The 13,911-nt window shown below is 58.3% G+C and overlaps 1 protein-coding gene across 1 annotated transcript in view; it reads left to right on the plus strand.

The window, feature by feature from the left end:
- The window catches only part of LOC138999351 (kinesin-like protein KIF26B), a 230,501-nt gene that overhangs the window by 176,640 nt on the left and 39,950 nt on the right, over positions 1–13,911 (plus strand). Inside the window, exons 7-9 of the mRNA XM_070401463.1 lie at positions 2,040–2,133; positions 3,211–3,473; positions 6,815–6,998. Coding sequence (XP_070257564.1) covers positions 2,040–2,133; positions 3,211–3,473; positions 6,815–6,998 — 541 coding nt within the window. The remainder of the gene's footprint in view (positions 1–2,039; positions 2,134–3,210; positions 3,474–6,814; positions 6,999–13,911) is intronic.

Raw genomic sequence — 13,911 nt, forward strand, 5'->3', positions numbered from 1 at the left:
GACAGATCCAGGCCTGCAGGAGGGTGGGGAGGGCTCCCCTGTGGGAGAGCAGGGCTCCCTGGGGCCTGGGCCCTCCCTGCTCTGGGCTCAGGAGGGTCGCCTACGTCTCTGGGCCCCAGGAAAGCAGCCTGTGGCCCCTGGGGCTGCGGACATTTCCTAACAAACCCAGGTGGACAGTCACCCACCACACTTCTCGGTGGACACGGGGCAAGGACTCAGCCTGTCCTGTGCACGGAGGCCTCTCCTGCCTCCTCTATGGCCTGTGGTCCACACTCAGCCTGCGTGCTCCCTGCTGACCTCGTGTCTGTGCCGTTGATTTGGGGGATGGATGGGGGGCTCTCAGCCTCCAGCCTCTGTCTCCCCCATGTCCCAGGAAGGCAGAGTCGCTTAGCCTCCGGCAAATTCCACCGAGATTCTACAGCCCCAGGCTCGCGGGGCCTGGGGCCCGGGCGTGTGATGGATCCTGGAGTCCCCACCCCGCGTCAGCCCCGTCTGGCCCTCCTCCCCTGGGCGGTGCCCCCAGCAGGGCTGCTCTGGCGACACCGGGACAGTTCACAGCTGCTGGGAGTGTGGCTTTCCATTTCGGGCCAGGAGAGCAGGTTGCTTTCTGAATACTTGGTTCTCGGCGCTGCGGTGACCTGGCGCTAAATAGCCCATTCATTGCGAGGCCGCGGTTCCCGGATGCCATCGGAGGCCATGGCACTGGCTGCAGAGCTGCCTTTGGTTCGCACAGCCCCTGGATGCTCCCGAGAGAGATCGGGCTCTGCGCTGGGATGGAGAGGAAGGCGGCGGGCGCAGTGGATCACTCTGTTCCCGGCTGCTGTGAGCTCGGCCCGGCCAGGGCGGGTCCTGGATCTCTTGCGTGGTCCCCAGAATGGACCGAGGCCCTAGGGCTGACAGGGCGCAGCGCAGGAGTGTTAGTGGGAACTGCACAGGGTCTTCAGGAGCCTGCCCCCCTGCTGCCCCCCTCCCCCGTCCCCCCATCTCAGGATTAGTGTGATTTATTTGTGGGGGAATTGTATACGTTGACTGTATCAGTGCAGAAAGAAAGCAAAGGCTGAAAAGAAGGAAAGAGGAGGGAGATGGAGAGAGAATACAGACATCACCAACCTCCTGCTTAGACTGGAATGACAGTGATTCTCAAGGTCACCTTCCTGAAGTGGCGGGTCACCCTTCCTCTCTAAAAGGCTGGTTATAAGGGGGGGTGTGAGCGTGTGCGTGTGTGTGTGTGAGTGTGTGTATGTGTGTGTGTGAGTGCATGTGTGTGAGCATGTGTGTGTGCACGTGTGAGCGTGTGTGTGTGAGTGTGCGTGTGTGAACATGCATGTGTGTGCCTGTGTGTGAGCGTGTGCTTGTGTGCGTGTGTGTGTGAGCATGTGTGTGTGCACATGTGAGCGTGTGTGTGTGTGTGAGTGTGTGTGTGAGCATGCGTGTGTGTGTGAGCATGCATGTGTGTGTGCCTGTGTGTGAGTGTGTGTATGTGTGAGTGTGTGAGTGCGTGTGAGTGTGTGTGTTTGTGTGTGAGCGTGTGTGTGTGAGTGTGCCTGTGTGTGAGCGTGTGTATGTGTGTGTGAGTGCGTGTGAGTGTGTGAGTGTGTGTGAATGCTGTGAGTGTGTGTGTAAATGTGTGTGTGAGTGTGCGTGTGTGTGCGTGTGTGTGTGTGCCTGTGTATGTGCGTGTGTGTGTGAGTGTGTTTGTGTGTAAGGAAGGATCTACTTAGCAGAGAGCAAATGGAAAGTTTAATGCCTCGTCCGGAGGCCAGAATAGTGTCGGGCGGCGTGAGGTCCATGAGGCTCCTGTCCCCTCCGCGGCTCCTGCCTGGTCTGCGGACAGCACCGAGATGCACCGGGAGGGAGCAGAGGGGCTCGCAGTTACTGCCTGTGACGCCCGGCGGGGTGGGCAGGAGGCTCCGAGGGTGAGCATCTCCAGAACCTGTTAGCGTCCCGTCTGGGAGGGCCGTGACCCCAGCCCGGGAGAGCCGGCTCCTTCATGTCCGCCAGCGAGGCCCACTCACTGCGCTCTCCTCTCGTGTCCGCAGGCGGAGGTGTGCGCTGGGACCGTGGCGGAGGTGATCCAGTCCGTGGTCAACGGGGCGGACGGCTGCGTGTTCTGCTTCGGCCACGCCAAGCTGGGTGAGTGAGCCCGAGCTCCCCGTGCGCTGCTCCTGGGTCCCGTCACCCTGCTCCTCCCGCTGCACCGTCCGGTCCTCAGGCCAGAGGAGAGGCTGTCCCCTCGGTGCCGAGTTAAATGACCCCGAATGAGCATCTCTGCTTCCGAGATGAGATGTCCATTCTGATTGGATCCCCGTCATCTGGGAAAGCCCTCGAGTTCAGGAGACGAGCAGGGGAGCAGTGGGTGTTCCCGTTGGTCCAGGTCAGGGTCACGCCCAGAAAGCCAGAGGACAACGTACCCTCCCTGAGCGGGGGCTGCCGGGAGGGTGGGGGCTGGAGATGGAGCCGGCGTAACAGTCAGAGGAGCAGCTCCCAGCGGAGCCCAGGCCACGGCTGCCCTGTCGGCGGTTCTGGCAGCCTCGCTTCCCCCCCGCCCCACCTCCAGCCCAGCACAGCCCACCAGGCCCTGGGAGGGAGGCAGCTGAACTCCAAGGTGCCTCCTCCACCCTGACCCCTGGCCGCCTGCTCACAGGCCGTCCCTCAGGCCGGGGGTTAGTAAGAAGTGTCCCTTGGCCGAGATGCCGCCAGAGGCCCCGGTGCTGGAGGGCAGGTCCAGCCGGAACGGAGAGCCCTTCCACCGCCCCCTTCTCTTCTCCATCTCTGATCAGAGCCATGACCGGTTTAATGGGCTTTGCTCACGCTGTAAAGAGACGCACAGCACTGAACCTGAGGGGGGATGTAAGTGAGGAGGTGGGCGGTGAGATGACGCACAGGAATAGCGAGGAGTCCCTGCCTCCCCCTCTGGGTAAGACAGTGCAGAGCTGGGGGGCGTGTGGCCTTGGGGTCCTCCTGGAGGTACCTGGTGACTCAGTCTCGTCCCCTGCCAGGGCTCTGCGGTCTTCACTGTAGCCATTTCATCAGAAGCGCCAGGAAGTGGCCTGTTGTCATTGTCGCCAATGCTGACTATCTCGTTCACCGTCCTCTCCTCTCTCCCTCCTCTCCCGCCTCCGTGCCTTTCGCCTGCCTCCTCGGCATCCCCTCCTGAGGCTGTAGTGCCGCCTGGACACTCACACGCCATCTCTCCCCTCCCCCGCCCAGGCAAGTCCTACACCATGATCGGGAGGGACGACTCCACGCAGAGCCTGGGCATCATCCCCTGCGCCATCGCCTGGCTCTTCAAGCTCATCAACGAGCGCAAGGAGAAGACCGGCGCCCGCTTCTCCGTCCGCATCTCGGCCGTGGAGGTGTGGGGCAAGGAGGAGAAGCTGCGGGACCTGCTGTCCGAGGTGGCCACGGGCAGCCTGCAGGACGGCCAGTCCCCGGGCGTGTACCTGTGCGAGGACCCCATCTGCGGCACGCAGGTGACTGACAGCTCGGGGCCGGGGCTCCGGGGGCTCAGCCCACCTCCGAGGCTGACTCCCGGACGCGGGAACAGGGCGGGAACAGGGCGGCTCACGCGTGTTTACGCCCACGTGGCCTGGACCTTCACGGCCGCCAGCTATGGGCCGTCTGCTCGCCCAACCTAAATATTTGTACCTCGGACCTAATTGACAGTGAGCAGGACTCACCACTGTGGTCGCATTTGGAGGAAATTGAATTTACATCCTTTACACCCCTTTCGTGGGGGGGGAGGGGGGGAGGGAAAAAGTGCAATCTTTCTTTTGTTTAACAACAAACGGAAATATTTGCTGCTCTGCACCCATGGCTGCGGCCACTGCGGGGCTGTTTACGGCTCTGTGCGGCCTTCCTGGCCGTCACACGCGTGCCCGCTGTGCGGTTAGAACCGCGATGTGAGTGCTGGGACCGTGGGAGCCAGGGGAAGCTGCCACGCTCTGTCAGGCTGCGCGCCTGTCCAGTGCTGCTCTCCTGCTGCTCCACGAGATGGCACAAGGCTGGGCAGCCTGGCTCACGTCCCGACACCATTCTCCAGGCTCCGGCAGTCGGCTCTCTTGCCTGGTCCTCCCGGATGCCTCCTTGTTCAGACAGGCGTTCAGGCAAAGGTTAGGATCCCCTTCTCACACCGGACCGCGTCCTTCCCCTGCACAGAGGCTTCCATCCCTGTTGTGAGTCCTCCTCCCCCAAGCTCTTCGTGGCTCACAAGGCCCTACATGGACCTTCTAGCGTCATCTCTCACCCTCCCCTCCCGCCGCTCCTGATGGATTACCTAGGAATCGGTGCCCGCACACTTCAGTGGCCTATGAATCGCTGGGGATCCTGTTACAAATGCAGACGCTGGTTCAGCAGGTCTGGGCGGGGCCTTGATTATGCCTCTCCCACGAGCTTCCCAATGATGCCCACACTTGCAGCAGCAGAGCTCCAAGGCACCGGCATTGCTCCCTCTGACCCCAGGGCCTTTGCACGCTCTATTCCTTATGCACGGAGACTCCCCCTCCCCTCGCTCTTCATCTGGCAAACTCCTCATCCTTCAGGTCTCAGCTAGCTTGTTGCTTCTTCCAGGAAGCCCTCCCAGATGCTTCTCCTGTCACTAGAACACGCTTAGCAGTTGTATTGTGTTGGCCGGTGAGTTCTCGGCAACTCCCAGAGGGCGGGCACCGTGTCTGACCAGGATTGGCTGCTCATAGTTGTAACAGATGCATCCGTCGCCTTTGGATGGGGAACCTAATTAGGACGCAAACCAGTTGGTCGGGGAAACTCTAATGCCGTGGTTCTCAAACGTGAGTCTTCATCAGAGCCCCCTGGGGGACCTGTTAACACAGACACCAGGGCTCCGCCTCCAGCCTCCCCCAGTCAGTGGTCCTTGGTCAGAGCTCCAAAGTGTGGGTTTCTAGCGAGTTCCTGGTGCTGCTGCTGCTGCTGGTCCAGGGACCCACTTTGAGGACCACCCTTCTGTAGCAGAGGACATGCTCAGAGGCACCTACCCGGCACCTACGATGGAGATCAGCCCTCCCCCCCCCGCCACCCCCCCACCCCTCCGGCTCCTGCTCCAAGAATTACCTGCACCCTCAACTATGCTACAGGGTCCACCCACTTGTGCCTTAATGCAGGTCCCTGGAGGTGAAGGTGCAGGTTAACTGAAGGTGAAGAGAGAGAGACCAACCTGCTCTTTATGTTCACTCTTCTTGGTGAAAAGTTTTTGTCAAACTGAGTACAAAACAACGAACACAACAGAATCTCTCTTTGAAGTCTGAGGATTTTTATGGTCTCAGATTCCAGATAGCAGCCCTCACAGTTCAGTGATAGGGATCGCTACAGTCAGAGCAGAACGTTTTCAGAATTTGTACCGACCCTAAGACCTCCTGCAAATCATTTCTTTAGAAAAATCAGAAATAATGAATTTCCTTTTCTCTCCCCAGAAAGGGCACCGTTGTTCTGTTGAGGGTTTACTGTGATCGCCAGGGGGTCCCGGGGCTCAGACCCGCTGCCCACGATGCTGTCTTTAGCCCATTAATGAGGATGCCAAGCACATGGATTGAGTGACTGCAGATAAAAATAGACGCCCCTTAAATAGCCTAGAGGAGGCATCCAAGTATCCCGGGTGTTTTCATTCGTCTTTGACACTTACGTCTTGCTTACAACCATGCCAGGAAATGTGGTCTAGAATTGGCTTTAATTAAACGGCTGAGAAAAACGGAGAGTTGAGCTAAGCTAACCAAGTTCTTCCACTTCTTTGGGGCGCCATGCAGTAAATCACAGAAGTGGAATCACACTTCGCCGCCTGCCTGCCTGCAGCCGTCTCACCTGTGAGGTCAGACGCAGGCCCCTCCCCGGGGTTCCCTTAGGCCAGTGGTCAGTAAACTCATTAGTCAACAGAGCCAAATATCAACAGTGCAACGATTGAAATTTCTTTTGAGAGCCAAATTTTTGTAACTTAAACTATATAGGTAGGTACATTGTTATTAACTTAATTAGGGTACACCTAAGGCTTAGGAAGAGCCACACTCAAGGGGCCAAAGAGCCACATGTGGCTCACGAGCCGCAGTTTGCCGACCACGGCCTTAGGTGAACGGACTGCCCCACGTGTTGGTGGGCTGTCCTCTGGGGCCTTCTGCTCCCACTCAGATACACCCATTTGCTTTTTTATTTATTTATTTATTTATTTTTATATTTTTATTGATTTCAGAGAGGAAGGGAGAGGGAGAGAGATAGAAACATCAATGATGAGAGAGAATCATTGATGGGTTGCCTCCTGCATGCCACCCACTGGGGACTGAGCCCACAACCCAGGCATGTGCCCTTTACTGGAATCAAACCAGGGACCCTTCAGTCCACAGGCCGATGCTCTATCCACTGAGCCAAACCAGCTAGGGATGCTTTTATTTATATATATGATTGATTTTAGAAAGGAAGGAGAGGGAGAGAGAGAGAAAACCATTGAGGGGCTGCCTCCTGCCCGCCCCCACTGGGATCGAGCCTGCAACCTGGGCATGTGACCTGACCGGGAATCGAATGGTGACCTCCTGGTTTGCAGGTCGACGGTTGGGCCATCCCCTTGCTTTCCACACCTGCTGTTTACAGATGTGGCTTAAATTGTAAAATGGGGAAATGCCCTCCAGTAAGTGTGCCCAACGGGAATCGTCAGCAATGAGTGAATGAAGCTGAGACCTGCACGTGCGTGTGGCCCGTGTTCTGGAAGGACCTGGGGCCGTGGAGGGGCACGCAGCTTCTCGGTGCTGAGCAGACAGCCGTGGGAGGGCAGCCCAGGCCCCCGGACGGGCGTCAGCTCTCGGCTTGTGTCTTCCAGCTGCAGAACCAGAGCGAGCTGCGGGCGCCCACGGCCGAGAAGGCCGCCTTCTTCCTGGACGCCGCCCTGGCCGCGCGCCGGGGCCACCGGCAGGACTGCGACGAGGACGACCTGCGCAACTCGCACATGCTCTTCACGCTGCACATCTACCAGTACCGCATGGAGAAGAGCGGGAAGGGCGGCAGTAAGTGTCCCCCCCCCCCGTGCACCCCCGGGGGGCCCTGACCTGGTCCACGCGGGCGGGTTTCCCGGCCCGGCGCCCCCTGTGCAGTCCGGGCCGACGCCTACCTTTGACCTGGCCGAGGGGAAGGTGCTCCTGGTGAAGATAATTGTGAGTGTCCCTGCCATGGGCGTGGAGAGAACAGTTAAAAGGCCAAGCAGCTGCTTCGTGGTATCGTTTTGTTCCCAAACCCTGAAGGTGCCCATCATAAAAGACCAACGTTTGTCCGCCAGGCACCTGGCAGTGTGATTAATCGTGAGCTTGAGTCCGCTGTATGGGCCCGGAAGGAAGCAGGTCCTGCTCTTTAAGTGGCCTGTGATCAGGCGATGGAATAGCCAAGCGGATTCTGGCTGCCTCCCTCCCCAGGCCCCGCCCCTCGTGGGGGTGCCCTGTCAGCCCCTCGGAGTCCTGTGGCAGCTGCAGGGCCAGGACCCGCCCGGGGGGAGGCTCAGGCCCTCCGGGCTGTCTGCAGGGCGCGCTGACCATGGGCCGCGCTCTGGCCTGCACTGCCAGGCGTGTCTGTCCAGGCTCCGTGGCGAGTTCCTCAGCGGGGACCTGGGACCAGGGCAGGGCGGCCCGCTGCCTCACGGCAGGTGTGGGCCACGGCGGGGCAGGCCGGGCGGCGGCTTTCCCCGTCTCTCAGCGTCCGCCTCTATAGGGCTTTCACCCCACGGCAGCTGGGCCCAGGGCTCCCGGAAGGATGGTCTCAGGGTGCTTAATGCCAGTGGCCCTGCCTGAGGAGACACCCTGGAGCTGGAAACTGTGAGCTCAGCGACTGACACGGAGGCAGTCAACTCGCCTGGTTGGAGTGGAGCCTGGAATTCAGACAGCCCCCTGGGATCCGGGGATGGGCTCCCCAACTCCTCCCACGTCTCCTTGTTGCCCTGGGGGTGCGCTAAGGGGTGCCTGTTGCCCCCACGTGGAAGCTCTTCCCTCCCCCATCTCAGCGCCTCCGTGACCCACTCGTTCCTCCTTTGTTCCTGCTCCTCGGCTGCTGTTTTAATTCCGCTTTAATGAGGCCGGTTCACACTCAGTAACACCCTTGCTGTGTGTCCGTGGGTGAGTGTTGGGAAATCTGTGCGGTTGGGTGACCAGCGCCCGCTATTGAGATCTAGAGCAGAGCCCCCCACATGCAGTCCCCTGGGGTCCCTGTCGTCCGCTCCCTGCGCGGCCCCCGGCAAAGCGGATCTGATAGTTCTGCCTCCATCCGGAACGTCAGACACGTGGGATCGCGTGGTCCATGGGTGGCCTGGGGTCTGGCTCTTTCATGGGGCTTCTGCGGTCCACCCACGTTGTCGCCTGTACTAGTCGTCCGCTTGTTCTTGCTGCCACTCACTCAGCTTTGACGGGGCCTGAGGTCGCGTCCCGTACCCCTGTTCCCAGGACTGAAGTCTCAGCGAGCGTGGGCCTGACCTGGGCTGGAGTCCCGTTCCCTGAGGCTGGCTTCGTGGCTCCGACTGACCATCAGCCTTGGCCCGGCGCTGGCCCTCCCTTTCATTCATGCCCTGGGCGCCAGGGGGTGGGCCATTGGGGTCTCTCTTGGCAACCAGCAGGGGTTGGGGGTTGGGGGATGGGGGAGGAAGGTCAGATGGTGTGAGCAGGAATCTTTCAGGAAAATGGGTTCTCAAGGAGCTCGCACTGTGTACACCAGGGGTGGGGACCCTTTCCTGCCCAGGGCCCTGTGGGTGTTTATAACGTCATTCTCGGGCCAAACACAGTTATCAGCTTAAACATTAGCCTGCTGTATTGGTCAAACATTGAATTCACTCACCCAATGAGTTTGCAGCCTTATATGGCCCACAGGCCGGATGTTCCCCACTCCTTGTGTACAGCAACTTTCTTTTTTAATATATATTTTTATTGATTTCAGAGAGGAAGAGCGAGGGAGAGAGAGATAGAAACATCAATGAGGAGAGAGAATCATTGGTTGGCTGCCTCCTGCACGCCTCCCACTGGGGATCGAGCCCGCAACCTGGGCATTGAACCAGGGACCCTTCAGTCCACAGGCCAACCCTCTATCCATTGAGCCAACCCGGCTCGGGCTAGAATAACTTTCTTAAAGAAGGAACCGATGAGGGATTAGGAGGGAGGTGAGAGGATCCAGATATATTCTTTTAAGCTGTTAGTAAGAATAATAATAATAATAATGGTCAGAGCCTGCAGTGAATCGGGGTCCTCTCGGCAAAGGGTGACTCGCTAGAGGCCTGAATCTCGGGCCAACGGCTGCCACACGCCCGAGGGGAGCGCTCGGGTGGGTCCCCTCCCGGGGCTGCAGACCTCGCGGCGGCAGCTCTGCTTCTGGCTTCTCAGCCTGTGCTTCCTGGTTCTGCTGTCAGTTCGGAATCAGAACGTCGGGAGGACTCTTGGAAGCAAAGAAGCCGTTAATGAAATTATTTCAACTGTCGGAACTTAGAACTCGGCCTCCACAGAAGTGCCGGCTAGGACCTTCCCTAACCCGACCGTCCACCCCGTCAGCACTTACCCAACCCTGGGTGCTCGCTAAATACTTAGCCTCTACCTCATCGTCTTCCTATTGATAAGCCGTGGGCGCGAGTTGCTCGTAAATAATAAATTCAGGGTAGAGAGAAAGGCACGGGCCGTTAATGGCTTCCCACACCTCTTCGGCGTTCCGAATCATCTGCAGATGAGAACAAGGAAGGGAGAGGCCAGGCGCCCGTGGGGCGAGCCCGGAGGCCCTGGAGGTGCCCCTGCCGGCCACGTGCCTGGCTGTGGGAAGGGGTCAGGCCAGAATGCACGCCCCCAGCCCAGGGCTCGCGTGACCTCTGTGCGTTAAATCTGTTTAACATGTAAGGAGGAGGTTTGGAGTGTTGTTCAAAATGGAAATGTTGTTTGCTTATATGTAGGGAATAACCCCTGTGGGCCTGGCATTCAGACTTGGTTAAGGGGACGGTTATTAATTCGCCACCTGCCCGGAGGCAGAGAGCAGCGGGTCGCTGTCCACTGGCCATGGGAAGCGGAGAGGATGGGTTCAGCGAGGTCTCCAGGGCAAGGGCTAAGCACCCGTGAGCACGCGCCTGCATCTTACACACACGCGTACGTGCTGTACACACACGGATCCACACAGATCGACATGTGTTAGACGTGTCCAGGCAGGATGGGAAGGGCAGTTCCGTGTGGGCGTGCACTGCTCTGCAGATGCACTAGGTTACGCTTAGAGTATTTCCTGGTTTAGAGTCTGTGGAGCATTAGTGGGACCCACTCTTCACCCAACACGCCCCCCGCCCCCCCGCTTTGCTAATCTGTCCAGGCTGCGGGCCCCCTGGGAAGTCCAGCTCTGTCTTCAGAGTCTAAAGCAAGATGGTGCTAGTCATTACTTCCTGGGAGTATGTCCCTGGTCCAGAGACTTAGAGTCCAGATGACAAAGGTGCTGTTTGAAAGCCTCGCTTGGATGAGCGACCGCAGCTTGCAAGCGACGTGGTCCAGGGCCAAGGGTGGCACCTAGTCTCCGATCCGTTCATTCCCCTCATTGCCCCCGGGAGCCTCCAGGCGGTGTGGGCTGGCCCGGCTGTGGTCAAACGGGGGTGTGTGCACGTGGGCACCCAGCTGTTGACAAGTCTGATCACACGGTGTCCCAGACCTCAGCTTTCTTTTCACGCAGCCACTCCTTCCTCACGTGGCGGGAATGGCTGAATCACTCGTGCCCTGTCCGGCTGTGTGTCGCTTGGGTGGTGGGTGTGGATGTAGGGCGAGATCTAGGAAAGAATGTGGCCTCCAAGGGAGGCATGGCCGAACCTGCTGTCCGCCCAGCAGAGCCCGCGCGGGAGGGACAGCACACGCGCAGGTTCACGACCGGCTCTCACGGCCCCTTGGTCAGGAATGAAATGTCAGTTTTACAAATATATATATTTTTATTGATCACAGAGAGGAAGGGGGAGAGAGAGAGAGAGAGAGAGAGAGAGAGAGAGAGAAACATCAATGAGGAGAGAGAATCACCAATCAGCTGCCTCCTGCAGGCCCCACACTGGGGATGGAGCCCACAACCCAGGCATGTGCCCTGACAGGGAATCGAACCCTGACCTCCTGGTTCATAGGCTGACGCTCAACCACTGAGCCTCGCCGGCCGGGTGAAGTGTCAGTTTTATATTTCTAGGTTTCTGTAGTGTGATTGTCCTGTTCCTCGGCCAGGAGACAGCATTGCAGACACTGCAGCCTGGAATCCCCACGCTCGTCCGCATGGTCTCCCGTCACCCTCACGAGAGCGGCAAACCCTCGATCCTCGTGCCCGGCAACGAGCACAGAGCCGGCTTCCGCGCAAGGGACGAGCGCTAAGCTGGTGTCGCCTCGGCGGCTCTCCTCTCGGACTCAGAATCCCTCCTCCTGTGGACCAGCCTGCCCCGTCCCCTGGACCCCGATCCTGCCCCTTGGCCTCTCTGGGACCCGCCAGCGGGGACCCCATCAACTCTTTTCAGGCTTTCATCTTCCATCTCCCCTCCCAGCAAGGTCAGGGCTGCCTCCTTTTGGAAAGAAGGGAAGGGACGGTGACATCAACAGTGAAAACAAGCACCTTGTGTGTCTCACTGCCCCCTGAGCTGCCCGCTCCATGAAGCGCTGCCGACTCCCGGCCGTGCGCCATCTTTCTCCTCTGGCCCCGGGCCAGGCTGGGTGGAGCCGGAGCCTTCGTCCACCTTGCAATTCAGTCATTTGTGGGCGCGTCTAAGTCCCGGAGACTCCCCGGCCCCTGAGGACAGGACCTTTGTCCGCCTGCCCGTCCTCCACGGGCCTACTGTGTGCCTGCTCGTCAGCGCTCGGTCCTTACATTCAGTCGCAGGAGCGTGTGCTGTGTTGTGAACAATGAGTGACTTTCTCTCTCGTCTAGTTCAGCTGCGTTTCCGAGAGAGAGGCCAACCTGTCATCCTGTGATTCAGAGACACGCCCGTCTGCAACACCGTCAGGAGCCGGGCAGTAATTGAGGGGATTAGTGTAGAAAGGGAAGTCATAGAAAATGGTCCGTGCATGTCATCAACATGTGATTTCAGCTTACGACACGCGCGCCTCAGTCATCGGTCCCAGGTCCAGGGCGGGGCCTCCTCTCTGAGGTGCTTGTTCAGGCTGAGGTTCTGCCCCTCGTAAACCACGTTTATGGTCATCGTCTGGCCTGTTCTTTACATTCATTCTCCGTGACTCAGGGGCTTCACATGCCCTGTGCAGCCAACGGGAGAGACTTGCTCTAGATTCCTACCCGGTTTTCCACTCTGAAATTTTCCATTCACACCTATTTAGCATCTTTTTAAAAAACAACAACTCATTTTTATCACATCTTTCCAAAGCACTGGATTTAGTTTAGAAACATTAGTCTTCACATAATCTTGTTACTGCTTTTCATAACAGATAGAGGCCGGGTGCATGACATTTGTGCACTGGGGGGTGGGGGAGTCCCTCAACCCAGCCTGCACCCACTTCTCGCAGTCTGGCAAGTCGGACATCCCCCAGGATCCTTAGCGCTGCCGCAGAGGCAGGAGAGGCTCCCACCACCGCCGCTGTGCTCGCCAGCCGTGAGGGAGCGCACTGACCACCAGGGGGCAGCTCCTGCATTGAGTGTCTGCCCCAGGTGGTCAGTGTGCGTCATAGCTACTGGTTGTTTCGCTGTTTGGTTGATTTGCATATTAGCCTTTTGTTATATAGGATGATTATATTCTATCTCTAATGCCAGTGAAAGAGGCATGATTAGACCTAGGGAGAAGCCCCGCTGACCTAGAGCTCACTTGTGGGGAGAAGTGCACATGCTTAGTGGGGGACACGGCCTTGGCGAGCGTGGTTGCCGTGGAGAGCGCTGGTATACCTGGCCAGGTGACAAGGTGGTGGTTCCCACGCTTTGCCGCCATGAGAATCACGTGGAAAGCTGTTCAGTGACTCCCAGTGCCCGGGTCACACTCGATCAGTCACATTGGAAGGCGTGGGAGTGGGGGCCAGGCATCCGGGTTATTTATTTTTTTAAATATAAAGAGGCTAAGATGCCATGTCTAATTCTAATAGCACTTCTTTTAAAAATATATATTTTTATTGATTTTAGAGAGAAAGGGAGAGGGGGAGAGGAAGGGAGAGGCAGAGAGAGATAGAAACATGAATGATGAGAGAATCATGGATCGGCTGCCTCCTGCTCACCCCACACTGGGGATGGAGCCCACAGCCCAGGCATGTGCCCTGACCTGGAATCGAACCATAACCTCCTGGTTCATAAGTCGAAGCCCAACCACTGAGCCACGCTGGCCGTGCCATACGTGTTATTCTTAAAGGTTCCAAGGTGATGCCAATGGGCAGCAAAGGTTGAGAACCACTTGGTTAGGGGCGGGGGAGGTAAAGAGCCCCATGCTGTGTAGACAGCTCTGGGCGTTCGTCTTACGCTCAGCATTCATCTTCTGTGCGACTCAGGCCATTTACGTAGCATCCGTGCGCCTCGCCTCCCTCATCTGTACGCGGGAGCCGGTTCTGGCATGACCGGTCGTTGTAGGAATTGAGTGACAGCAGGAGAATTTCGCGTTTCCTGGCACCTGCAGGTGGTCAGGAGCCCCCGGGACGGTGGTGGGGGTGGGCAGGGTTGTATGTTGCTCTATGGGCGAGTACACCTGTGAGGAATTTGGTTCGGCCAGAGTCGACTTAAAATACCCACATTGGACGATAGACAAAGGATTCCTCAGGGCTCACCTAGCTATGTTCCTGTAACCCTGCCCTGTGACCCCCAAACCTGAAAAGTCTCTGAGGAACCTGCTGTTAGGCGTCACCTGTTCCGTTCACAGCTCCCAGAGCTGCCCTCTCGGCCACCCATAGTGACGCGATTCTTGCTCACAGCGATGGCCCTGCTCGCGCACCTCGTGCCTTCCAGCTGAAACGCCGCGTGTGAGACTCAGAATCCTGCGAC

This window comes from Myotis yumanensis, unplaced genomic scaffold (genome assembly GCF_028538775.1).
Source record: "Myotis yumanensis isolate MYYU_CA2020_CCGP unplaced genomic scaffold, mMyoYum1.0.hap1 SCAF_22, whole genome shotgun sequence".
In the NCBI taxonomy this organism is placed as follows: Eukaryota; Metazoa; Chordata; class Mammalia; order Chiroptera; family Vespertilionidae; genus Myotis; species Myotis yumanensis.